Source organism: Manacus candei, unplaced genomic scaffold, assembly GCF_025592945.1.
Source record: "Manacus candei isolate 608988 ecotype Guabito, Panama unplaced genomic scaffold, ASM2559294v1 h1tg000057l, whole genome shotgun sequence".
NCBI lineage: Eukaryota > Metazoa > Chordata > Aves > Passeriformes > Pipridae > Manacus > Manacus candei.
In genome coordinates, this window is record NW_026138105.1 from 2,255,143 (window position 1) to 2,281,491 (window position 26,349).

Consider the following 26,349-nt stretch of genomic DNA (forward strand, 5'->3'; position numbering starts at 1 on the left):
GGTGTCCCATCCCTGGAAGTGTCCAAGGCCAGGTTGGACGGGCCTTGGAGCAACCTGGGCTGGTGAGAGGTGTCCCTGCCCATGGCAGGGGGTTCAGTGAGGTGTGTTTTAAGGTCCCTTTCAGCCCAAACCATTCTGGAATTCTATTAACACAAAATTGGAAAATTTAGGTTATAGTGCACAGAATCCAAAGTGAGAAATTAGGCTGGTCTCTCCACTATTTTCAAAGGATAATTCACTGACTCTTGAAAGCTGGAATATTTAAACTGACTGGAATATTTAAACCAGGACTGACACACTGGAATTTGGAATTATGTTGGAGCACACTAACATGCCCCACAGTATATTCTTCAGTGCTTAGACGTGTCTGTTGTGTGTCAAATGCCCTGCATTTTCTACCAGAAGTATTTCTACAGAAAGAAGATCTTGTATTAACCATAAATCACTGTGCCTCCATATACTCCTGTATTAGCAGCAGAAAGAAAACACTATTCAGAAACCCACCACTTCAAAAGAAGTAGTGAAATTGAGCTTTTCCTTTATTCTAAAGGAATTTTAAAGTCATAGCTTACCTCACTTTAAAGTTTTCACGAGTTTACACAAGTCCTGTATTTACTCCTTCCTAATTTAACTCATCCTTAAGCTTAAAGGAGTTTGATTATGTGTATTTGCAAGGCATTGAAGCATTTAAAGCAAGTAAGCACAACCCAAAAATGCAAGAAATCCCAAGAAATGGATCCATACCTGACACCAGAACCTGAAATAATGGACCTTGGCCTTGAAGTCACGCACATAGGCAATCTGGGGCCCGTTGTCTCTGGAACCAAAAGGAGGGGGGAAATGCATTTCAGAGCTGTTTTTGTAAGCCAAGTAAAAGCCTGCAAATGTATTAGTTATACAGCTGTATGCCTCAGTTGGCTATCTAGTTGGGACATTCTTAGTCACAATTTTTGATTTTGGGGTGTAATTTTCTTGGTTTTAAATTAAAAAAAAAATACATAAATCTTCCTTTGTCAATTGTGAAATGCACACATTGTATGTTTTAAACAATATCTAAATTTTACCTGTAAAAAAGTCTATAACAATAAGGATGTGATGACATTCAGTTAATTTAAGTTGGGAGTTAAATATCGGTTTTAACTTTACTCCTAAAAAAAAAATATCAAAGAAAGAAAGGGTGGAGTGTATTTTTAAAGAGAAAGACTAGTAGGTGTAAGGAAAGGATTTGGTCATCAACAGGACAGATGCAGCTCCTGCATTACCCTCAAATCTCACACACTACTTGTCAAGAAGGATTCTAAGTGTTCAGAACTCTGCCTTCTCCAGGGAGTTATCATCAGTGCATGGAAAAGCCCAGATAATTAAGAAGCACTGCTACATGTAAAACTTTCTGCCTAGAAATGTAGTAAGAGGAAAAAAATAAACCTTTCAAAAATGATGTGTGCTAAACTTGACTTTTGAAAGCTTGGTGTAAAGTTAAAGCCACTTACAGAGCAGACTTGCCCGTGCGGGGATCTATGTACGTGGTGGTTCTTCGGTTGTGATCCACAAAGTAGGGAATTCCATCCACAGTAAATCGCATTTCCCAGCCCTCTGGTAAGGGTTTCTCATTTAACTGACTATGGACACAAGAAAAAACATGGTAACACATCAACTTAAAGTCAGTTGAACAACACCTGAGACAGTAAAAATTCTGGCAGGTCTAGAAAACCTACAGATTGAGAAACTTCCCATTCAATATTTATGCTGCCTTTTTTCACCCTCTTCAATTTGCAGTCAGCTCTCAATTAGACCAAAGTGACTGCTGAAGTAAACATTAGCTCATTTGGTTGCACTACATGAAATAAAGGCAAAAAGAAACTTAAGGGGAAAATGTAAGCCAGGTGTCATTGTTTCCTCCACAAACCACAGAATTTTATCTTTAACTATTATGTTTTTACTCCAAAAGTGACACTGTTTTAATAAGTGGCTTTTGGTATCTTGTGTATAATGACAGCAGCCAAAAATGTGTTTCAGAATGACAAAATTAAAAGAAAATGTAAATACCGATTGTGCATAATTTTTTGACAACTTCCAACTCAATTTTGGTATAAACAAAATGTATTTGGAAGATCTGAGTAGGGTCCCTGCAAAGTGCTCCACAGTGACTTCCCTCCACAAGCAGGGAACTGTGTAGGTCCATGGTCCTAACTGTGCATCCTAAACATTGGGTTGTTGGGTTGCTTTAAGAACAGCAGTGTTCTCCAGAGTCAGCTGCTGCAGAGGTAACTGGGAAGGAAAAGTTATCCCTGGATACAGCTATTATCCCTCACACATACTAGGCTATTCCCCTTCCCCTTCTTCTCCTTGAAGGACAGATGGAGTTGCTTCACCAAATGGAATTTTTCAGCTCAAAGAGGAGTTAGGATTGAACAGTTCACCCTCAGCTTCCTGCCTCCATTCCTTACCTCAAAGACTCTGAATGGCAGAGCCCAAAATAAACAGAATTCCAGCGCTTTGTGTCTTTTTTTTTTCCCTCCTTTTTTAAAAAGGTGTGAGAAGGGATGCTGCAGTTTCTTAGGTTTGTCTTCATTCTGTCTCTAACCCAGGTTGGATGGGGCTTGGAGCAACCTGGGCTAGGGGAAGGTGTCCCTGCCCGTGGCAGGGGGTGGAATGAGATGAGCTTTAAGGTTCCTTCCACCCCCAGTTGGTTCTATGATTCTGTGACTGTCTAGGAAACAAGCAAAGTCTTACTCAGGACTCTGCACTATCCCATCACCATACAAGAGAAATCTCTCCCTCCTCCAACAACAAAAATGCTGAGACATATGGGATTACTTATAGAAAGAGCAAAAGGTCCTTCTGGGGAATAAGTTTATTGCTGGTGACAAAGACTTCCCTGCTAACTGTAGTATTACTAAGTGACACTAAGTAATACTGTGACAGTTTCCATTTTGGTTAATACCTTTTACCTTTCTCATGAGCTGTCTGACATCTGTGTGGCACAGTCCATGCCTCACCTGTGGGCAGCACTTCCCACCTCCCAGTCCCACTACTTTGCTACATTTTCATTCCAGACTTATACGAAGATCCAAGTGATTTCTCACCCCTGACTCCTGGGATCTTCCCACTGAGTGATCCGTGTGTTGTGATTGACAAAATACACTCGGCCATTGCTGTCAGTTCTCTTCTCTGAAAAGATGCAGAGGGAAAAAATGTCAGTACCACTTCACATATTGCTGAGACTACATCAAACAAATAATATCACCAGGCCCTGCCATGGGTCCATGGGCACCTCCTCTGATCCAACATCTTTTCACTGTCATTGACCTTATCCCTTATTATGTTATGTATTTTTCAGTTGCAGGAAAAGTGGAAAAAAGGACAAGTGTGAGCTGTTTTGTCCACAGGAAATTCCAGCTGCATCGAATATTGTGATGTTCCTGACAAGCAACACAGACAGCAAACAGAACAGGGAACAGATGTAGACACGAGTATCGAGACAGTACAAGGGCCTCGTGTCCAAATTAGAGCAGGGAATGAAAAATGGTCAATGCAGTGTCCAAGAAACCCTGTTTATATTTTCTCTCATATAGATTAAAGCATGCCCATAGTTCAACAAAGCTTAGGAGAAATGCTCCAGTTTGCTCTTCTGTACCATTCTGCAGTTCATGCCATTTTTATTTAGTGTTGCATGAGAAACAAGTTATAAAAATGAGAAAAATCTGACTACCACAGGTCAAAAGCTTCAGTTTCCAAGAGAAGTCTGGAAGTAGATACTTGTCCATGGAATTATGCTATAACAGAATTCCACATGATGTGGAAACTCAGTTTTGCCATTGCCTGGACAATGTCAGCCCAAAGACCTTCCTTTGAAATGCTATATTGGTAATGTACCTCAGCATAAGTGTGGGGAACAACAGTTTTATGGCATGAAATTGCATCAATACCAGGACTAAAAATCAAAATAGTTCTGTTTGAAAGGCAGATGAGCCAAAAACCCAGCTCCAACTCTGCCAAGTAATTACTTGCTTTAAAATTCCACAATTGAGAGCTTTGTTTGTGTATCATAAAACTTGAATTCTTATATCTACTTGACAGTCACGCCAGAAATTAGTTTCACATTTTCATTTTTGGACTATACCTCACCCAAATTTATATTAATTGTAAATTCTCAACCCTGTAAAGTACAAGAACAGGGAGAGGGGCAAGCCAAGAAGTGGTTGGTTGTCATTATAGAAAACATTTTCAGACCAACAAAACTCTCCAAGAATTGGCTTGGAGAGGGAATTTGGCAGTTTGCTTTAGAGAGGATTTGGAGCCTCTTTTAGCAGGAACAGGATAGTGGGGGGGGATCCTGCCCAAAAAAAGGCATAAAAAGATGACAGTGTGAAAGAAACTATTATGCTCATTACAGGGAGTAAACCAAAATACTTTATAGTTTCTAATCTACTTTGAAATGGCATATCCTCGTCAGGACTCTGTTTTAACAGCACATTTGACTAGATCTAATTTTAAAATATTTTTAATCCAGATTTTAATTTTTAAAACTAGCCTAGAACAGCTGACAAATAATTTGGCAGAAGTATGCTTTAATGTTTAATTACATTGCATTACAAACCACTTTCAAGTCAGCCTTACCCCATCCATGTGGCAGAGGGCCAAGAGGATCAAACTCTTTGTTCTGCGTGGATGAAAAGTCCTGGTTCTGCAAGTCACACAAACAAATGAGGCATTAATGACTAGTCATTTGCTTTCCAGATGTTCTGCCATAGCCATCCTGAACTACTGAATTAAATGCATTTTTGTTAACATTACGCATAAGCAAAGATGCCAATAATTTCTTTTTCTCCCCAGAGAAGATCTATTTTACCGACCCTTGGCATGCTTAATTAACTACAGTGCCAAGAAATAATTATTCTTTGTTTGGTGGCCCTGCCTACGCAGAAGGAAATTAGTACAGTAGCACCCAAAACAATCAGAAAGCAAATCACTTCACTCCTGCAGTCAGTACAGATCTCCCTACCACCATTTAGGGGTTCCACTTTATTCTCACACTTACAGCAAATTCACAACCTTCACCACTCCTGATAAACGGGCAGCATGAGTTGCAGTGATCTAATGTCTGCTATTCATCAGAGGCAAACAATGGATTTGAAATTCTGGAAGGATTGTTTTCCAATTTCCCTGCTTTCCTAACAACATTCACTGTGCATGGCTCATTTTACCCAGAGCAGAAATGTATGGCCTGTGAGCTTGTTTACCTCCCAGGTGTTTGCCCAAGGCAATACAAGATACCACACAAATAAATCAGCTTCCTACTCAGCTGCAGTTTGATTTGAACCAAAGGCTTTATTGATACCATTTTTATCACAGAACACCACTTGTATTCAACTGACAACTAAACCCCACTCCACTGCATGTGTAATGTCACTTGGTTCATGTCACCACAAGGACACGAACCAGTGTTACAGTGAGCCCTCCCTGCCACACCACACACACAGACACTGTATGGGATAAAGAACAAACCATACCAAAGTCTGGTGTCTTTGTGGGGGAAGGTCACCCACAAACATGCCCAAACCCCAAACCACCCTAACCCTGCTGGTGGTGCCTGTAGTCCTTACCCCATAGATAAACCTCTGGTTGAACTGCTGCATGGCTCCCTGGAGTTGGCTGCGCTGCAGCTGCCACTGCTCGTAGTTGCGGACGGACTCCAGCGTCGGCCGCTGCCACGTCGTCGTCCTGGTGAAGTGGTCGACGTAATAAATCCTGCCCATGTTGTCAACCCGGCGCTCCCAGCTTGGGCAAAAAAAAAAATCACAGGCCACGGTTGTGAATAGCAGCAGTTTAAGGGCTCAGGGGCACTCTGAGGGCAACAGGCAGGGTGGGGAGGGAATAAAAAGCACGGGTTCAGCAGCAGCTTTTCCCCCTTGGACTCTCCGCTAAAATGATGTAAGAGCTGAAGTTTTAGGAGAGTCACTTTTATTTGTTGCATACTATAAAAAGTCAGACTCATTCCGTTTTCTCTACTTTTAGAGTTGCTGGAAATAGCTTTTAAGAGCTGCCCAAACCCCAGCCATACTGTGTTGGTATCACTGCAGTCAGTCATCCCACCCAGCCCATAACACAAGTCTATGGTTTCTCCTAAAGACACAGCAAAACCCCTGGCAGTTTGGGCTGTTCAATGTAAGACTCCCTCACACTCCGATTTGGCAGAAAAGGAAGGTTTTGGCATTGGGTTTGGTGTATTGTTTGATTTTGTGTTGAGTTTCTTTCTAATTTTCAGTTCATGTGAAATCGGTACTATTTACAAAACCTGAAAGAAAGCATAACATTCTGAGTAAGTTTAAGTAATACAGTAGTTGATCCTCTCAAAGAGTTCAAAATATTTTGAAATATGACAGGTGGGCTCCCTTTATGAGACTGTCTGCCAGTTTTTGTTCTTTAATAACATGCTCTTTCCCATTCCACATTTTTACTTTGTAATACTGTCTGTCTAGTGTGTGAACCACCTGAGGATCAATGAAGTGCAACAGAATAGCTCTTGTGCTTTTCTTATATTTTTTAAGAAACATAGAACAACTGTGAACTAAAACAGCCAGTGGGCTGTTCTGCTGCCAGGAACTAGAGAGACCTAATAACCAAAGCTGGTTTCTATGTGCATAGTAAATGAGCAGCTGGGAACCCTGAGACAAGATCAAAGGCCTGTGAACAGTAACCTCAGGATAAGAGGCAACCAAGAGCATTCCTGCTCAAGCTGATAGTTACCTCAATCCCAAAATACTTTTCTGTGGGTTTGGTTCTCTTTTACACTTGGGGGTGTCTACTGTCTTTAACTGAAATCCACTTTTCAGTCAGTAAAGATGCACTTGCTTAACCTTTGACAGGAATTCGGACATTCAGCCCTTCTCCATACCATGTACTCCTCAGAGACAACCTGGAGCCATCATTTGCACTGGGTTCACATTTCCATTTACCAACACGCTGTCTAGCTTTAGTAAACTGTCAGGCAATTTGTTCCTGAAAACCCCAGAGATATTCCAGATGATCATATGGCTGATCCTGGCTCACCTGGGAGGAAGAGGTTCTGGCCGATCCCACGTTGTTCTTTTTTCAACATGATCTACATAGTAGACTCGACCGTGCTGGTCTACTCTTTGCTCCCAACTGAAAATAGATCAAATATTTTAATATTCCTCCAGGTCAAACTACTCCAACCATTCCTCTACAGCACAGAGATGAGAAACATCTGTTTTCATAAAATGCTTCTCTCTAAATAAAATGCTTGTAACTAACACCTGGCTCACGAGGTGCACCAGAAGTGGTACAGTGTTCATATTAACAGTGATTCTGTGGCAACTAAAATAAAAAAAACTCCAAAAATTCTACATGACTTTTTGGGAAACTGAAGCTAAAATTTATGTGTATGTGCATAATTTTAGCAAAGTTTTGTATTCAGTATCAAGTGTATTAATAACCTGTGGAACAGAACCACTTTTAGATCATAATCCCCTTTTAGAGTAGCATTAATTCAATAAATCCTAAAAAATATGCACATTTTGCAGTGATCACATATATGCAGAGTTCACCATACGGGCACTGCTCACATTTTCTGCCTATGCAGCATTTGGGATAATGACTTACCCCTGTATTTGCATTGCATGTAACAGCACAGGGAAAAAAAGAACATGCTAATTTGCCATTTCTGTTGAAATCAAAATGATAAAGCAGCAACTGACGTTTCAAGACTGCTTTTATATTGCAGTTATTCTGTGAGGTTATTTAGACCTCTCCTACCTTTTGGTTCAACTGTCTACAAATTAAGGCAGGTATTTCACCAATTCACATCAGGAAGCTTTTGCTTTCCATCACTCAGACTCCAGAAACTTTTACTTATTTTTTTTTTGAAGTTTAGAATCTAAACGAGAGATTTGAGGTAACAAACCAACCATCTGGTCAATTCCCCATGTGCCTGAAACATAACCACGAGGAGCTGCAGTATGAAATCCAAATCTTCAGGAGACACCACAGAGCAGTACTGGAACAGCAGCTTTTCTTCTACTTATCTGTACCAATATTTTCCTGCCTGATCTCATTCTAATTTGAAGACCACAAGGTACCACACCATTTAAAACCTGTGTTTCACTGACATGGGAACATATGATAAGTATCAAAAATACCTGACAGAGTAATTCTTTTCTTGAATGCTTGAAGACCAACCAGACAAAACAGTTATGAAAACCACCAAAGGATTTTCAGGGGAGATTTTGTCATGCAGTAAAAGGCAGATGTTATCAATGTTTTGTTACACCTACTGTAAGTAAAATACAGCAAAACCAGAAATGTCAGCACTCACACACACACAGAGAGAAAAAAGTCATTAAAGCCATACCCAGGTGGAAGAGGACCTTGGCTGACTGTGGAAAGTGCCTGAGGTGGAGGATTTACTGGCTGGACTTGTCTGGACACCGGAGGAGTGGTGAGGGCAGGAGTGGCAGGAGCTGTGGTCGCAGCTGTTGCCCCCTCAGGGCTCTGCTCTGAAGGAGTGTTGGAGGCTGTTCCTGCCACTGATCCCGCGCTGGCCCCGTCGCTCTCCGTGGATGTGGATGAAGGGCCATTTGCACTCGCTAGGATGTCAGAGACACCAGGGAAAGAAAGGAGAAACCTTCTGACTGACAGTTATCACCAATCCATTGCAGAAATTGTACATCACAAAAGCACACCTGCAAGAACTGCTGTTTCAAAGTGCACACAAAGCCACTGCTTGCAGTTCACACAAAATCTAAAGAGCAGTTCTGTCTCACTGTAAAAATGCCAAGAACTGCCACGAATGGCACAACTTTCATATTTCTGGTAGAATAAATCATATTTACCTTGTTGTTTGCATTCTGTAAACACTAAATGATGATAAACAAAAACGTACTTCCTTGCATTGATGAGTTAATTATTTTCCACTTATTATTTGGAATAGTAATTTAAGGGATGATAAGCATAAAATTTTCAGGAAGAGATTTCATACTGCACAAAACAAACTATTGCAATGGGAGGAGAACACATACATTCTTTAAATGTTTTCAGTTTTATCTGTATGCCATTTGGTGGGTGAGGTTAGAAGTTTAATACAAGTCAGGCCTTATTAACTAACTGCACTGGATAATCTTTAAAAGGTATTTACTGTATTGCAGATCCTATCCACACCCAGCATATATCAACTGTAATAATTTGACTACTGAAACAGATTGCAGTGTATGGGGGTAAAGGAGTTACCCCAAAAACAACAACTAACTTTTCAGAACTACTGATCTTCCAGTTTTGTAGTTTTTAAATAAACAGTTTAAAAAAAATCAGCATGGAAGAGTAATGAATGTTTTAAGTGCTGCTAATTAACAGAATTTAACTAGAATCGTAGAAACAAATAACTAGTATTTCAAAACACAATATTAACAACTTGAGACAGTTCTGTGAGTCCTGCAGTACATTCCCTCTCAGCCTCAGTGGGTGCTTTAGTGCAGTAGTAGAATTGCCCTGTGTTCTCCTGGCCCCAGCTCCACTCTGTGTGGAGATCACTGCAACCACCACGGAGCAGATGCAGAAGCAAGAACTTTTTAGTATTGGTAACCACAATTAAACATGTACCATATGTGCAAGCTAAAAAATACTCCTTCAGAAGTTACCTGCCAAAGAATGTCCCATGAAAATGCAGTTAAACCCGAGGAGCACAGGGAGCTGTGCTCACCCCAGGGGTGCAGCCCCAGGTACGTACCGGCCACCGACGGGGGTCTGCGGGGAGTGGGGGGCGGGGGTCTGGCAGGCCTGGGAGGTCTGGCAGGTTTGCAGCTTCCATTGGTGAGTAACGGAGAGTCACTGCCGTTAACAGTCTTGTTTTCACTGGAAGCAGCTTCTTCAGAGCTTTCAAGGCCATTTGAGTTAGTCCTTTTGCAAGAAAAGACACAAAGAAGTGTCCTAACAGTGCACAGATGACAGCAAACTTAAAAATCACAGACCAGTTTGGGGTGGGAAGGACCTTAGAGTCCATCTCATTCCAACACCCTGCCATGGGCAGGGACACCTTCCACTTGACCAGGTTGCTCCAAGCCCCATCCAACCTGGCCTTGGACACTTCCAGGGGGGTTGGAATGACATGTGCAAGACACTAGGACACAACAGTCACAACTAAGGGAGGTTCTTACATCCACAATAATTTTAAAGACCTCTGCATCTGTAAAAACATCTGATCTCCTGAGGCACATGAAACCTCAACTAATGGAAAGGTTGTAAAACAGAGGTACATATAACATCTGTCACCAAAATCTCAATACACCTGCCTTTGGGTCCAGGCTTTGGTTTTTGCTGCTCAGCTATTTCTGCCCATAAGTTCCACTTGTCTCTAATGAGATGAGAGGCTGGCTCAGACCTGAGAACAGCCTGTGTGCCTGCACCCCACAGGGCTGGCAGACACTCAGAACACAGAGAGTGTTTCAAATTTTTAGAACTCTCACTTACACATATACCAAATTTACCCCTAAACTCAATTCTTGAACAGGTTGGAGAATTTAGGACTAAGCATTAAAGTTTTGATCAACAGCTACAAATATAAGCTGATCAACTTTACAGGAATTAAGAAACTACACAGCAATACTGACCATTCTATGCTGTTCAGTTATACCTAGCAGAGTATTATTCTGATATATTTGTAGCTCTTTAAGCAGAGTTACAGGTATCTACATACTTATTCTAAAGAATTTTATTTTCAGAATATGCTGAGCAAAATCAACTAAAATTGTACTGGATTTACAGGTCAAGCACATAGGCCATCAGTAATAAAACCAGAGGTTACAGTTTCAGCCCAGTACCTCTAAAATGACATTCCTTTAAATGTACACAAAATAAAAACCAGTAGGTAAGACTAAGTAATTACAAGTCAAACAGGACCAAGTAGAACCATGTACATTTGATCTCAGGATCACTGTCAAACATACTTTTGCTCTATACCAGCTGTGGTGCACGTAATTCCTACCACACCAACCCCCAAGTAAATGACTATGAAAGTGGGTACAAATCATTAGTGGTCTCCAGTCTGTAAGGGCTTTAGCCCAGGTTTTCACCAGGTTTCAGCCATTCACCCTTTTCTTTCACTATATTCCCCTGTAGAAAGTCCCTCTCCCAATCATTTACACGATTCTCACAAGGGACCTTTAATGACCAACCCCCCAGTTGGTACTAAAACCAAATCACTATTATTATTATTATTATCCTATTACACACTCAGGTATTCTGAAAACCCAAGCACAGGAACATTCTTTGGAGCATGAAAAACAAACAGAACAAAAATAAACTTTCATGGGAAGACTTCAGACAACATAGCCAAGGGTACAGTCTACTAAAAAAACCACTGAAATTTAACTTGGCTACTCCAGGTGTCATCCAGTAATGTTGTGTGTCCTGTACAGATCCTTAAAATACTTGTAGTATTGGGAACTAATTCAAGTAACATGGTGCTGGTCACACACTTATCCTGCCAAGCAGCAGGGCTCATAATCCGGTATCGACCTTAAAACACTGTAAGTGCCAGACAGCTTTTGGGATCTTCTTAACAAAGCTAAATATAATTCTGATACCTCCATGCTATAAAGCAAACCTGTGTAAAAATAACCAGTGCCATCAACTTACCAGTGGGTTTTATTTGTTTGGTTTTGGCTTTTATATATATATATATATATATATATATATTACTTTTTATCTTTTCTGAGCGAAAGATGGACATGAAGGGAAAAAACCAAAAATCAGTCATGTATGAAGGCAAACTGAGGTCAGATGATGGGGTTCACATGGCAAACACTTCAATATATGTGAATATACAACAATACAGTATTTTTGTTTAGGACATGCTCAGATCTTAGCAGATACTGCTGCAGGGCATATTCAGAAATTTTTCACTGTCTCCTTTATAAAACACACGGTTCCTCTTTCAAAACTGTGAACACTAAAAGGCTGAATAGAAAAAGAAAAAGAGGAATAAAGTCTTACCGTGTATCAGTCCTTACTCTGGAGCTTTCACTCTGTGTAGGACCTTAAATACCGGGAAGAGAAAGACAACAGAAGTATAAGCAACACTTGGAATGATTTCCAAGGAAAGCAGCACCTTTAATGCTCACACTTCTTTCCAGTGGGGAGGTCAGACACTATGTGCTGCTCATCTACTGTGTTTCAAGCCAGTATGTTTTGCATGTTGCTGTGTGTGAGTACCATTTTTTAAACCAATGCCCCTGTGGGTAACACTTCCATCTTATGGAGGATATACCAGGATATCACTTGACTGTATGAACATTCCCCAGCACACACAGTTTAATAAAGTTGTCTTTGTAGCAGTATAAAACAATGCTCACTCTTTAAGTGGAGCTGGCTTTTCATACTCTCCCCCTTTCAGTGATGACAAACAGAGTAGAAAGGACAAAAACTTCTCAAAAATCTTCTCTTTGGTTGGCTGAGGGCTTTGCTTTCTAGGGCTCTCTAGCCCAAACCCTTCCCCTTCTCAGTAAATTATTTAACATAAAGGCATTGAAGCAGGTACAAAATATGGCTGCACTCCAAAAAAATTACAGCAGCTCAGCCTAGATTTGCAAATGCTTTGCAACTACTTATTCAGCCAGCTTGGAAATATTTGCCTTTTGTGCCAGCATTTGCAAACCTTGAATATGCAGCACAGAACTGCTCATTCATGTAGATGGCACCAATAGTTTATTTCCATAGAATTAAACACGTCATTAACAAAGAAATCAGTTCTCAGCTCTGATGGGAACTACAGGCAGATCTAGGCCAAAGACAAGGATGTAGGCATGGAAAGGCTTAGGATAATGTGCTGTTAGTGGCCTGTGCATGGAAGGGATTTAATCCCAGAAAGAGAAATCTTAAGTCACTCCATAAAGCAACTCCATAAACAAGGTATTTGCCTGATGTCCCTTCAGCCTGTACAACGTGTTACATTGCTCCAACATGGAACCTTCTCCTTGTGGGCTGCAGTCCCCTGATAATCTGGGAACCTTCTGCTGAGCTTCTGCCTTGGTCTGCTGAGCCCAAACCTGCACAGAGGACTCAACTCCACTACCTGCAGGACTTTTCCCACCTTTTTCCCAGTAGGTAAACTTTGTGTAATGGAAGAAAGCACAGATGAAAATCAAGTCTTGCATAAGAGGCCAATTTGTTACTTCCACTGGGTATTTCTGTCACTGCTCTACCAGCCCCACACATCCCCAGCACTCAGCTTTTATTTGCAGAAAAATCCCACACAATCAGATCATGTGGTTGATCCCTTTGAAAAGATGCAAAGAAAATGGACTAAAAGCTTTAAGAAATAATGATTACAAAGCTAGTGTGTTAATTCAAGTTTCTTACAATACTTAGATGAAATCTCACAGTAACTTCCTCTAGTACTTGGAAAAAAAACAAACCCAACCCTACAACCCAAAAGCCTAAAACTTGCCAATTAAGTGCCCAGCTGGTTGCTAGAGCAGTCAGTCTCCCATGCTGCCTTCTGGAGAAATAACCTCTTGTCTAGTTCTACCTCACAATGTACAATTATCTCAGAAATGCTCCACTCTCTGTCCTGCACCAGTGGAATTAAAATTCTTTACCTTTTTATTTTTGTGTATTAAACTTGAATACATGTGAAATGTCTTTCAGTTAAAGTGAAGCCACCAACTAAACAGGAAGTGGATCCCTCTCTGTAGCTCTCCACAGGGAACTAAAATCTATGAATAACTTTATTTAAATGGGTTATTTTAAGAAAAAATTAATATAAGCCCATGTCTCCTAGTGAGTAGAATACTTATTACTATGATGGCAAGATCAAACCGACTTACTTAATATTTTTCCGTTTATGATGTTATTAAAACCCAGGGAAGCTAGGGACTTTCATTAGAGTTTGGGATTGCTAGATAAAAGTTTGCAAAGTCCACAAAATAGAGATGCTGATCTTGTTTTTGTTACAGTAAGGCTGAAGCTCTTCCCTGTGAACTATGACTCCACCTCAAATAAAAACGTGTGAGATTTCTGGTCTCTACAAACAGGAGGTTACAGCAACTGCTGCTGTCATTATCATTACAACACTGGGTTAAAGCTTCCCAACAAAAAGCTTTGGACAGCAGATGTGTAAGGGGCATGTTTGAGTTGAAAGGCACTTACTTCTTGAGGTTGAGGTTTCCCCATTGGTGAGGAGCTCGGGATCCACCTGCATCCCGTCGAGACAGACCGACAGATCCCCCACCACCTCTGCTGGTTCTCTGTCACCAACCAGATGCAACGTCACCACCACCTGCTCAACTGAACACAGCAGAGAACAAGGGCACTTCATCTTACTACAGCATGAAAAAGGGCTTTTTATCCACAGACCACAGTGGTCAAGGGGGAAAATAACCCAGAACAACCCCCACAGCTACAGCTCTGCCTCTCCATTGTTTTTTGTGTGGTAAAACTGATCCATCTTCGTGTGTCAGTAGAAAGTTATTATTTCCACAAAAAGGGGCAAACTGGAGCATAAGCTTGTTGCTGCCTAAAGAAAGGACTGTCATTAAAGCAGAGATTGAGCCTCACATTTCTGCAGCAATTAATGCACCCGTCCTCAATACAGAGTTAGGAAGTGTAACTCACTTTATTCTTGATACAGAACAGATATCAATTCTATCTTCTGACTTAAATGCTTCACCTTTATCTAATGACATTCACATTTAGAATGTGAAGATTTTCCATCATAGCTCCAGATCAATGGTATATTCAGGGCAAACAACTGGTTTTCAGTGAAACAGAACTGTAAATAAACATTCCTGCTGAAACAGTTTAAAACAAACCCCAGTGAACTCCAGCAGGTGCCTGGTGTCAGACAACAAATGCAGACATCCAAGGGGATTTTCACCCAGGTCCAGCAGGACAGGAGATGCCAGGAGAGCAGCCAGGGTGTGCAGAATCCTGTATTTCTCCTTCAAGCTTCCCAGGATGCACATACTGCCCAAAGTTCTAAGATGTATGAAACAATACAGTATATCCCCATGGTTTTATTTAGAACAAAAATACCTTTACACATTTCCTGTCTAGTACCAGGAACATATCAGAGGTCTCATTTTCAAGCTATAGAAAAGGAAAGACTTGTCTTTAATTAGCCTTTCACTCACTCTTGCACACACCAGCAAAGTGAAAAACATCCTGTTTTCAGTGACACCACGCCAGACTCTGTATAACCAAAAAAAATGACTGAAAAAGTAGGAGGAAGCTCATGAAATCAACTTATAGCACCCAAAGGGATCCTTAAGGGCCATCTACAGGGCTGCAAACAGCATTGCTGCTCATTAACAGACAATTCCTCACAAATTCTGCAGCATTACAGGGTATTGTTAATCCGGTACGGTACTTACGTTTCATACTGTTGGATTTCAGTGTCTCATGAATATCCAGAGCAGCACTTCCCAGAAGGACATCAGATTTTAATGTTTGATGGCTCCAGACTCGAAAGTTTAATTTACTTACAGGAGTGACAATTCTGAAAAGAAAAAGTTGAGCACTGTAAGGGCATTTGTTGGTGGGGAAGTGGGTGAACTGAGCCATTTACTTCAGCTGTCACAAAGTTATTTGGAAAACAAAGCAAAAATGGAGGTAACATCAAACCATTTCTATTTATCACATTCTCATGTGCAGTCACGTGTATGTCACATAAATCAAGACTGTTGCAAGGCTGTTCATAGACTGAGTACATTTTATATTACTACTATTTTAGGGGAAATATCTACAGAAAACCTTCCAGCAACTCCCTAGTAATACATAGTAAATTCCATAACAGCAACTTCAAAGCAATTTCTAATACTGATACTCTATTTCTATAAGGAACATTCTAACATTGATGTATTTTTCAATTATTTTAATTGTGAGAAACAGGTATTACAGACACAGGTTTATTTTCTCATTAATTTCACCTGTACATGGCTGATAAGCCCAGACTTCCCCAGTCAGACCATCCCTTCAGAAGATCCACCCAACCAACTGCCTCCCAGAAGAGGAACCCACGGTCCATCCCCATTTGAAGAAGCCATTACACTTTTTCTTTTTATCCTGAATCTGAATTTAAGCAACTGTGCCAAAGTATTTCCTAAAAACAACTTCCTTCACTAAGCTGCAAGCAGCATTAGTGTAATCTTCAATGAACTTGATATGCCTGGGGTGTCTCTGCTCAGCTCCTGCTCAATGAGAGCAGAACAGACCCATGTATGGACTTGCCACAAACATTTCCATTAGAAAGAAAAAAAGCTTTAAAAGTTACAAGAAAGTTCTGCTCAGCTACACTGATATGCATGTAAAAGCACAAGCTTTTCTTAATACATTTGTTTTCAATGCAATAGTAGTGACTAAAACTTCAGAGTGATCTGAATTACAATAAATAGGTAGAAAAAAGGTTTTCAATAATAAGGCAGCAATGTCCAAGTGCTTCAAGAAGAATAATCTAGAATTTAAGCAGAAGCAAGTCACAGAATCATAGAATGGTTTGGGTTGGAGGGACCTTAAAGCCCATCCAGTGCCACCCCCTGCCATGGGCAGGGACACCTTCCACCAGCCCAGGTTGCTCCAAGCCCCGTCCAACCTGGCCTTGGACACTTCCAGGGATGGGGCAGCCACAGCTTCTCTGGGCAACCTGTGCCAGGGCCTCCCCACCCTCACAGGGAAGGATTCCTCCCCAATATCCCATCCAAACCTTCCCTCTTTCAGCTCAAGGCCGTTCCCCCTTGCCCTGTCACTACCTGCCCTTGTGAAAAGTCCCTCTCCAATGTGCAAGCACAAGACTGACCTTTATCCCAGAGTTCCATGTCCCATTCTAAAGATCAAATTAAATTTTGTAGAACCTGTGTATCTTTTTTTCCCATGCTTCACACTTCCTATCATCTACAACACAAGTACTGAGCCAAGCAAACCTCAACAGACGTGTTCATCTTGAATCTGATGTTAGTTTTGTACTCTGGAAGCACAAATTAACTGGGAATTTTGTATTTATGCTGGAGTTCAGAGGTGCACAAGACAGAGCCAACTGGTACACACAAGATGGTACACAAAGAACAGCTACACTTTTCAGCCACAGCATTTCTGAAAAACTGTAACCTTAAGGATGACAACAAAAATGTGCACGGGAAAGTCAGTTGAAATATTAAATTACCTTACTGCCCTTACTACTGACAGAATTAGAGCTCCTTTGATATGCCACATACATTAATACAGAATTTATTCCCTCATAAACACTGAGCACAATGCAATAGTTTGCAAATATCCATTCCAGACTCTATCATATTTGCTCCAAAATATCTCCATGGCATGTAACATTCCACACTTTGCTTAAAATACAACCTTCAAGTCCACTGTCAGGTGCATTAATTTAGCTCAAACAAATTGGAAAATGAAACCAAACCTACACTGTAAGATGCTGTTTCCACTTTGGACTGTTTGTATTGTTGCACTTTTCTGTCTTCTTTGACTGTCCATCTACTGAGACTTCCACATAAGGGCTAGGTCCAAACCATTTATTCTTTTCTTTTAGTTTTGCTGAAATCACTGTTAAGAAAGAGAAAAACCAATAATTTATTTTTCAATGGTGTGCTTCAGTATTCAAGTGTCAGGTCATTGATGCCTGACAGTAACATTCAAGGAAAAGACCACATTAGATGGATAAAAATGTTCTTGCATTTCAGATCATTTTAGACAATGCTAAAGCTGACACAAATGCCTAAAATATGTAACATCAGATGATAATTAATAATAATCAGTACAAGATCCACAAAAGTGCTCAGGTGTTGCAAGCAGAAAATATCCTCTACAACCTTCTCCTGTCTATCACCAGCCAAGAGAATTCCTAGACTCTGTTACACTTGCTTGCTAAAAAGCTCAAAACATGATCTGCCTCTTATGAAGGTGGAAAGCTGCCACCACTTCTGATGAAAAGAAAATCATTAAGAAAAACAGTTTTATGTGAAGTTTTCTGTATCAAACCAAACTTACAGAAAAGTTGAAGGTATATTTCAGTAACTACCTCCTATTACAAAAACAACAAACCTGGACAGGCCTTGCAGCCCCAGAGCTTTAATGTGGGGGGCTGGTGGGTGGTTTTGGTTTTTTGTTTGGTGGGTTTGGGGGCTCAAATGTTTTTTTAAGCATTCAGCATCGAGTGCAATGCTCCTGTCTTTCCAAACACAGTGGTTATGTTGCCTCTGTTTAAGACATGGGTCTACAACTGACATCTGACTCCCAGGAGTGTTCTCTTGGCAACACTAAACTCACAAAAGAGCACTTAAGATACTATCATTTCCATCAGCCAGTGAATTCACTGTTCTAACAAAGAACAACTGGCTCTCCTATGTGTTTGTCACTCACTACCTCCTTAACAAGGATGACTAATTCAGGCCCATCTGGTTAATCTGCCCAGATTCCCTTTATAGTCTATGCTCCTTTAGAGATTTACAGAAGTAGCTTAGTATAAACTGCTCGGAGCTGCTCCCAAGGGAAACTCTTTGTGTATTACAGACACCTCACAGACATTAACTCCTTCATTTTCACAAACAGCTCCCCATCCCTTCCCCTCCTGCTTCCAGCACCTCTGCCTCAACACCACTAATTATCTCAAGACCTTCCTGGAGGCAGCAGAAATCAGCAGATTTGTCCCTACTTTGAAGGTTTGTTCTTCCCCAGACACTCTGAAAGTTCATTCAAAACCACGGAGGGCAGCAGGAGGGGGAGTTGAGGGCAGGGCAGAGGGCAGGGAACACCTGCTTGCACAGGCAGTAGTTGGCTGCAGACTGTGGCTGAACTTCTACAGAAATTCAGAACTGCTCAAATATCTCAGTAGTCTCAATTCCAAACACTGAGGCATTCATTCCACTTCCCTGTCTTTATGTGAGTCCCAGGCCTGTACTGGAGAAAGCCTGAGGCATCAACCACCACTTCAATCCTTGGCTCTGCTCTCCACCCCTGTGTGGAGGATGGACCTCCTTCCAAACCTCCTGTAATTTCTCTCCAACATCAACCTGCAGGGACAGGATTTCTCTGATTTCCACAGGTCTTCCACGCTGAGGGTGCCAAGTTTACTCTTGATGCTTCTCAACACAGACCTGCACATCCCCCCAGATCTCCCATTCAGCTTTAATGCTTCAGCTAAATCTGCCAGAGAGCAGAAGTGAGGAACCTTGGTAATTCCATTTCAACAGCTGCTCTGTTGGTGAGGCAGTACAAAAAACAAAGCATGTCATGTAAATCCATTCCCAAACAATCCACAGGGGCTCAATTACAGTGATACTCTCACCAACACCTTTCTTAAAGCTCCTTGGCAATGGTGGCCATAAAAACATGTAACAAGGGAGAAGCAATAAGTCAAATTTAATGAACAGCAGTGCAGGTTCACTTAGCTAGAGATGTGAGAAGAGTGTCAGGAGAAAGTGTCAGATTTGATATTCTGCCAGGTTTCAGTAAGTGTAAGCAGTATCATAATGCATTATTCCATTTCCAAGAGGAGTACTCTGAACCATTTACTAAACAGCATAAAAAAAGAATTATTCCTTCCTTTTTCTATTTTACACAAAAACGTATCATTTCAAAATGCATTTAAGATAAAATCCTAAATAACAGAGCTCTATTTCTACCAAGTAATGATGGCATAACACCATCAATTGCATTGTGTGACTTCTCTTGGGCTTTGTACAACTCAAAACTTCCCAAAATACATCATCATAACCTCTGGTTAATTGTGGGAAAAACACTTCCACATTTCTAACCAGAAAAGATATGTAATTTCAAAAGGCTTACCAGTGATCTGGAGCTGTGATTTCATGGACAACCCACTGGCTGGTCCTGATCTGGACCCACTGCCAGCCATAATATGGGCTGGATCTTGAATCTAGATGGAGAGAGAAGATAAGCATTTCAATCCTCAGAAAATCAAAGGTTAATCTGGTTTTTCACCTGTAGATACGTTATTCTGCAAGCAAAACCACACTTGTCTGTCCAGCTCCTTTCCACTCCCCCAAAGTGCAGAATATGCTTTGCAAAAGGCTCAGTCTCTATTACACAACCTGTAACTGCTCAGGTCCAAGGCAAAAGAGGTCTTTTGATTTTGTCACTTCAGTGTGCCAATTAACTGAGTCAATGATGTTCTAATTGCTAAGTTTGCTGTACCTCTCATGTCTGGAACACCTGCCTGTTTTGATGTCGTAACTCCTGGGTAAGTTTATCTTCCCATGACAAGTATTACTTGGTTTTTTTTAAAAAAAACACAACAAAACAAACAAACCAACCCACAATCCACAAGTACAGCAAAAAGACTGAAAATAAATTATTAAATTAAAAAGTGAATTTCAAATTTAGAGCTACCTGCTTTTGTATGTTTTTTTGTTTTCCCCTGGTCAGACCAAGTCTACAGATGGGCTGTAACTCTACAAAGCAGTCAACTAGAGAAGGAAATACATCCCTTTAGAAAGAGGGCAAGACAACCTTCAGTTCCTACAGCTAACACACCCCAACCCTCCCACCTGGGCTGGCCTGATCCTCCCACCCAGGAGGCAGCACATGTCCCTCCTACCCTTTGAACTCAACTCAGTGTTTGGTTCTGGGGGCAGGGGGAGGAAGTGGACAATATACAATATACATTACAGAGCTTCCATATCAACCAACAGAAGTGAAGTGGTGTGCTGTTATATTAAGAACAGGCACCCCTTTGGAATATCCAGATATTCCTGTCTCCATTTTTACAACACATTTTCAGCTCAACATCCCCTCCCAGCTGAACTAGATATAAGACTCTACAGCACATAAACCAATGGATAACAAATGGATTATTGAAGACTCCAACTTGCCTGCTGGATACAACTCCATCCCTGCCTGTCCTGCCGTGCTCCCTCCTTTGGGACATTTCCACACTGCTCATAACCACTGCAAAGCATCCCTGCCCCTCTGTGCAGCACGTGCTGGCTCTCAGGGCACTCTCTGCACACAGCATGACCCCCACAAGGACAGGAACGTGTTGGCTTCAGCTGCTGCTCTCTCTGCCTCGACTCAGAAGGCTGTGTGTGTGACCTGACCAGCTGATAACACCACCAGCAGTTTATCTCACCTCGGGCACACCCAGCCTCTCTGGGCCAAGCAAACAAGAATTTGTACCAGGAGACCAGATCTGAATATGGCAACTTTCTTTTTACAGGCTGCAATTTGAAGCAAAAGTCTGTATACTGTGACAGTTGCTGTGAAATTGGTAATTCCATGGGTATTTGGAAGTGGTGAAATGGGAAGCTCTTGCATCCTACAACGTGCTGATGCCAGTGTTCCCCACTGCAGAATGTGACACCACCAAAACCAGTACTAACCATTCATTTGGTGTTAATAGTTCAATTACTAAATTTCAGATGTGAATCACACAAATCTAAATTGTGCTAGAGTGAAAAGGCTTTTAATAGAAGTATTTAAAAAGTAGCCTAAATTTAAAACATTTAGAAGACAATTCTTAACTCTGATCCTGTGACTGGTTCTACCAAACACCCTGGGTATCCTTTACATTTCAGGAGAACAATCAGATCACATCTAGACCAACACTGAAATAGTCTGGAGGAGTTCAGATTTTTAGAAGAGCTGCTATTTCCCACCTGGAGCAATAACACTGCACAGAACACACCTGTGATCACTGAACTCATACAATAAGCATTTACACCTCACAACAGTCTTTCAGAAGCACATGGGAAGGGTAACTTTCATTTCTAACCTGCAAATACACTTATTAAAATGATTCTAGGAACACTTGAGAGCATTTTCATTGAGAATGTGCAAAAAAATCCAGCAGCTTAATCCCTTCTGAAATGAGTGTCCTGCAGCCACCTCCTAAGTTAACACGTGTGGATGTACAAGTGAGTGTCAGGAGACACAGCCTTCACCAACGACTGGCTTAAGGAAAATCCCAGGCATCTACTGCCTCCCAATATTTCTAAACCCATGAAACTACATTACACATTGTTTAAGTTCTCTCAGCTGCCAGAAAGTTTCTAATTATTTTTGAACAATAAAACTGAAGAGCCTTAGTTTTTTGGCACGCTTGCTAAAAATCCAGTTAAAGCAAGATCCATTAATCAGCCAGGAAAAAGGAGAGTTCCAGAGGAAGAAGCAGCAATTTACAAAGTGCCCTGCACTTCAACAGCCCCGTTTCTCTTTCCATGTTTTCCAATACCTTGACTCCAATGCCTCTTCTACTCCCCTCAAGTGCCAGCTGAAAAAGGCTCCACAAGTGGAAGCTGTTCCATGCCAGGCTTCCAGCCAGGAATAATCACTGAACACCCACTGCAGTTTTTCTCTCAGCTGGGCACTAATTCCAGTCCCTTCCCTACCATGCCTGGACATACTCTACCCAGAGTTTTCACAACTCACCTCCATCAACTCCTAGCTGGAATGGATCAGTAATTAAGGAAGTCTGCAGTGGGACACACATCCAGCTGATTTCTGTATTTAATTAAAGTTTAGCATTTTACTTCTCTTTGTTTATACAACAAATACACCAAACGGATTTAATTTGTGTGCAAGAAACTACTGTATTAACAGCTTATTTTTAATGGTAACACTGCAGATGATTTCAACCCAAAACCAGCCTAGGGCTACTTGTAAACTTCAGCACAAAATAAGAAAACATATACTCCTCAATCATTATTAAAGTAATTCCATTTAGTTTTATTACAATACAAACAATATTTAGGATTCTGTGAAAAGCAAATGTCTTTATAAATTCAGTGTAATGCAACAAGTACTTTCACAGGTTGAAACTATAATTTCAAACAACTGAGAATGCACATTTAAGTTTTTTTCTGCAGTAGAAAATTACACACATCTTCGTGGATATTTAGGGATTTGGTGTGGTTTGGGTTTGCTTTGGGGTTTTTTCGTTGTTCTGGCTTTGTTTTAAATTATAGTGAACTCCTACTGTCATTTTTCTCCCAGATGCTGCTACCCACTTCCAAGAAACCCACCAGAATCTGAAATTTAGGAACATGAAAGCTGAAAGGTTTGACAGCTGTGACAGAGCAGGGCAGTGCAATGGATATTCAGAGCACGATCACACAAGTATAATTTTCTCAGAAATGAACCAGACAAACTCTTTGGCATGTAAGGAGACACAGTTCAGCAATAATATCTTGCCGTTAAAAATAAACCACTCAAATGGTTGCCCGAACTTCTTCAGTGGCTCCATACCTACTCCCCAGGAGGTTTAGCTTTATAACATCCTACTCTAACATGTAAATTGTTAGATAAATTATGCTCAGCTTCATAATTGCCTCTGCCATTGCTGGTACTCAGGCAGGTTGGAACAAAGTTGCTTTAAATAAATCTGCCTCACAGTAGGAAACTCAGACCAAGCATCCTTTTGGCACTGTCTGAACCCCCCCTGGAGCGTTCCCAGCAGCTCCCCTGGGCAGTGGGGATGCTGCTGGGCCACCCTGCTCCAGCTGCTGGGGCATTTCAATCCCAGGAGCTTGGAAGGAGCTTCTCACCCCAAAAAATCAGGGACTATAAACAGAAGAAAAATGCTATCAAAGGCTTGAGAGATCTTCAGTGTCACACCAATTTATCTGACTTTATACCAGTGATGGAATTCATCTGGTAAAGAACAAACTTAGTGTCACAGGAATTTTGTTTTATATTTATTTAAAAGAATCGAAGACGTAGGTGAGAATGAAACCCTCTGACTATGTATTACACCCTCAGCTTTGAAAATATGTTGGCACATGCTCTTTATAATTCAAAAAATACTGAAATAATTGCACATTGTTGGCTGCTGTGAGCCTTATGTTTAGTAATTACTTTTAAGAACAGGCTCAACTGCTCTTTACAGGTGTTCTAATTCAAAGTGCATTTGCTGCTTCAATAATAGAGACAAAAAATTGCATAATGAGAAGATTTCTTTCACACACCTGGTAATTTTATCAATGGTTTTGAAAACCTCACTATGTAACAGGAATAGAGACTTCTGGAAAGAGCATAAAATATACTAAGTTTTGTTTACAAAACTGCATGTAAGATGTAACACCAACGGGTATGTGATAAATACGTGGACTTTATGTGTGAGAAATTAGAGAAATGCTTTCTCTCCTTCCCCCAAAACACTGAAGCCTCTTTTTAACTGAAGACATGCATATTGTGGAAAAGGGTTTTTCTTTTTAATGTTAGCTGTAAATACACAGAGCCCAGGCAGAGACAGCAAGTTTGGCAACTTACTTGCTTAGCAAATTTGCAGTTACTTTAACTGTTCAACTTTCATCTTTAAAGTAAAATGTGGTTTGACAAAGCTGGTTTTAGTGGTTTACACTTTTTTCCCCCCCTTAAAATAAGTTTTTAGGCCATGGTCAGGTTTGCCCAAACAAATCAAAAGACAGACAGAAAGGCAGAGACTGCTGAGTAATCAACCAGGGAGAAAAGAATAGACACAGATTATGAGTGTTGAGTACAGGTTGGAAAGGGAAGCAATCCTGAGGTTTGCATCAAGGGATATTTATATAAGGGATGGAACAGAGAGGGTTTAACACAAAGTGCAGCCTGGCTCCTTTGGTGCTGCTGTGAGAGCAGCACTACCCCCATTTACTGGGGAGGCTGGAAAATCCAAGCAGCCTGTGCTGTATCACAACTGCTGACATTGAAAATGCCCATTTTTGAACAAATATGACCCTGGCTTGGAGTTCTGAGCTGTGTGGCCCTGTCTCCCCTGGCAGAGGCAGCACAAGCACAGCTCCCTGCAGCCCCACACTCAGGTTATCCAGGTACAGCTGCACTGGGAACAGCCAGGGAGATCCCAGCCCAGAGATAACACTGGAGCCAGTTCAATACACTGGCTAAAAATGTATTTGTGGGAAATACAACTGAATCAGTTTGGGAAGCAAACCAAGTGACATGACCTTCAGAGGCTGCAAGGAGGGAAAAGCAAGATATATAAACCACAAAACAAAGGAAAGGAGGTGCCCAACTCCTGTCCCGTTTCTACACTGGACTTGCTAATGAGAAATTCTTGACACTGCAGCAGAAACTTCACCCATTATGTGTCTTCAAATTGTGTCCTTTGATTTTTTTCCATATCTGATCCATGTATACAGCATATACAATCCACTGTACTTCTGGCTCAACACAGGAATCACTTTTTTTTTTTTACATCTCTTTACAGAGGATCATTTCTGCCCCCTTTCAAAGCACAGTGATGTATCAGAGTCAGAAGTCACAGCCCTTCTAAATCAACAGGTCTAATTCTACAAGTGAGATTATCTGAATCTGTTCTCTAGAACTGAATTTATTGAATCTTTTTCTGCTATGAGCAAACACACCTTGTAGAGAATGTAATGGAGATGATCCATTGAGATGAACAAAGAAGAAATGGAAATGCGTGTCTAAAATCAGCAAAACAGAGGCTAAAATGGCTTTGACTGATAACAAAAGACACTCCTTGCAGGAATAAAACTGAGGAGTGTTTGTGTCAAGGCCAGGATGCCTTTGCTCTGATAAGACTTCAGCAGATGCCTGGCCAGCAAAACAGCCTGTGCTTCAAAGAGCAAACTGCCAGCAGGGTTATGTCACATCACATATGTCATTCCTTTTCCTGTCAGCCCAACAGGAAAACATACTGTAGCTTTAGAGATACGGATATTCCAAATAAGGAAAAAACAACCACCATTAGCCTTCACTGAAGATTTATGGGGGCTGAACTAAGCCAGATTCTAGAGCAAAGGACTAGCAAAAAACAGCTCTTGACTCCCAAAGGATATAAAATATCTGTCTATGAAGTAGTTTGTTGTCACCAACAGGAAGCCAGAGCACAATAAACAGCGACAGATCCCATTAGTTCCATCCTCCATGGAGCACACAAGTGACACTGGCCATCCCAGCTAAACACATGGAAATGTCCTGGGGTCTGAGAGCACAGGGCTGTGAGAGAGGAGTAAATGAAATGTGTGGGAGAATAAGAGTGAGTGAGTACAATCAGTGTGAGATCTGAAGAGTCAGTACCACAGTCCCTTCCTGTAAAGTCTCACACTGGGTTTTGTTTTATCAGTTCCCTGCGACCTCAATGCTACGGGAATGGTGATGTGTGACAGCACATGGGTATCCCACAAAGGCAGCAAAAAAGGACTGTGTCACCAACAGATTTTAAATTACAGCAGCAAAGACTAAGGAACTAAACACTAACAGCCTCAGACACCTTTTTTAGAAACAATTATTTATGCAACAGTAATCCTGAGTGCTGATTCCTTGTTTTTCCTAAATATCTACCACTTCAAAAGAGAACTGAACATTAGAATCCAAACTGAACACTTAGAATCCAAAGTTTCTAAGATGGCA

At 41.0% G+C, this 26,349-nt stretch overlaps 1 protein-coding gene across 4 annotated transcripts in view; it reads right to left on the reverse strand.

Annotated features, from left to right (window-relative positions):
• ITCH (itchy E3 ubiquitin protein ligase) overlaps positions 1 to 26,349 on the reverse strand; it is a 55,027-nt gene that overhangs the window by 12,572 nt on the left and 16,106 nt on the right. For all 4 annotated transcript variants that reach the window (XM_051803366.1, XM_051803367.1, XM_051803364.1 and 1 more), the window contains 13 exons: positions 19,804 to 19,894; positions 17,424 to 17,562; positions 15,387 to 15,511; positions 14,164 to 14,301; positions 12,010 to 12,052; positions 9,746 to 9,915; positions 8,375 to 8,609; positions 7,054 to 7,149; positions 5,607 to 5,781; positions 4,621 to 4,687; positions 3,087 to 3,171; positions 1,491 to 1,619; positions 745 to 817 (listed from right to left, as the gene is read on the reverse strand). In XM_051803366.1, the coding sequence (XP_051659326.1) occupies positions 745 to 817; positions 1,491 to 1,619; positions 3,087 to 3,171; positions 4,621 to 4,687; positions 5,607 to 5,781; positions 7,054 to 7,149; positions 8,375 to 8,609; positions 9,746 to 9,915; positions 12,010 to 12,052; positions 14,164 to 14,301; positions 15,387 to 15,511; positions 17,424 to 17,562; positions 19,804 to 19,873 (1,545 nt within the window). In that variant the 5' untranslated portion in view covers positions 19,874 to 19,894. Of the gene's footprint in view, positions 1 to 744; positions 818 to 1,490; positions 1,620 to 3,086; positions 3,172 to 4,620; positions 4,688 to 5,606; positions 5,782 to 7,053; positions 7,150 to 8,374; positions 8,610 to 9,745; positions 9,916 to 12,009; positions 12,053 to 14,163; positions 14,302 to 15,386; positions 15,512 to 17,423; positions 17,563 to 19,803; positions 19,895 to 26,349 lie in introns of those variants that run through there.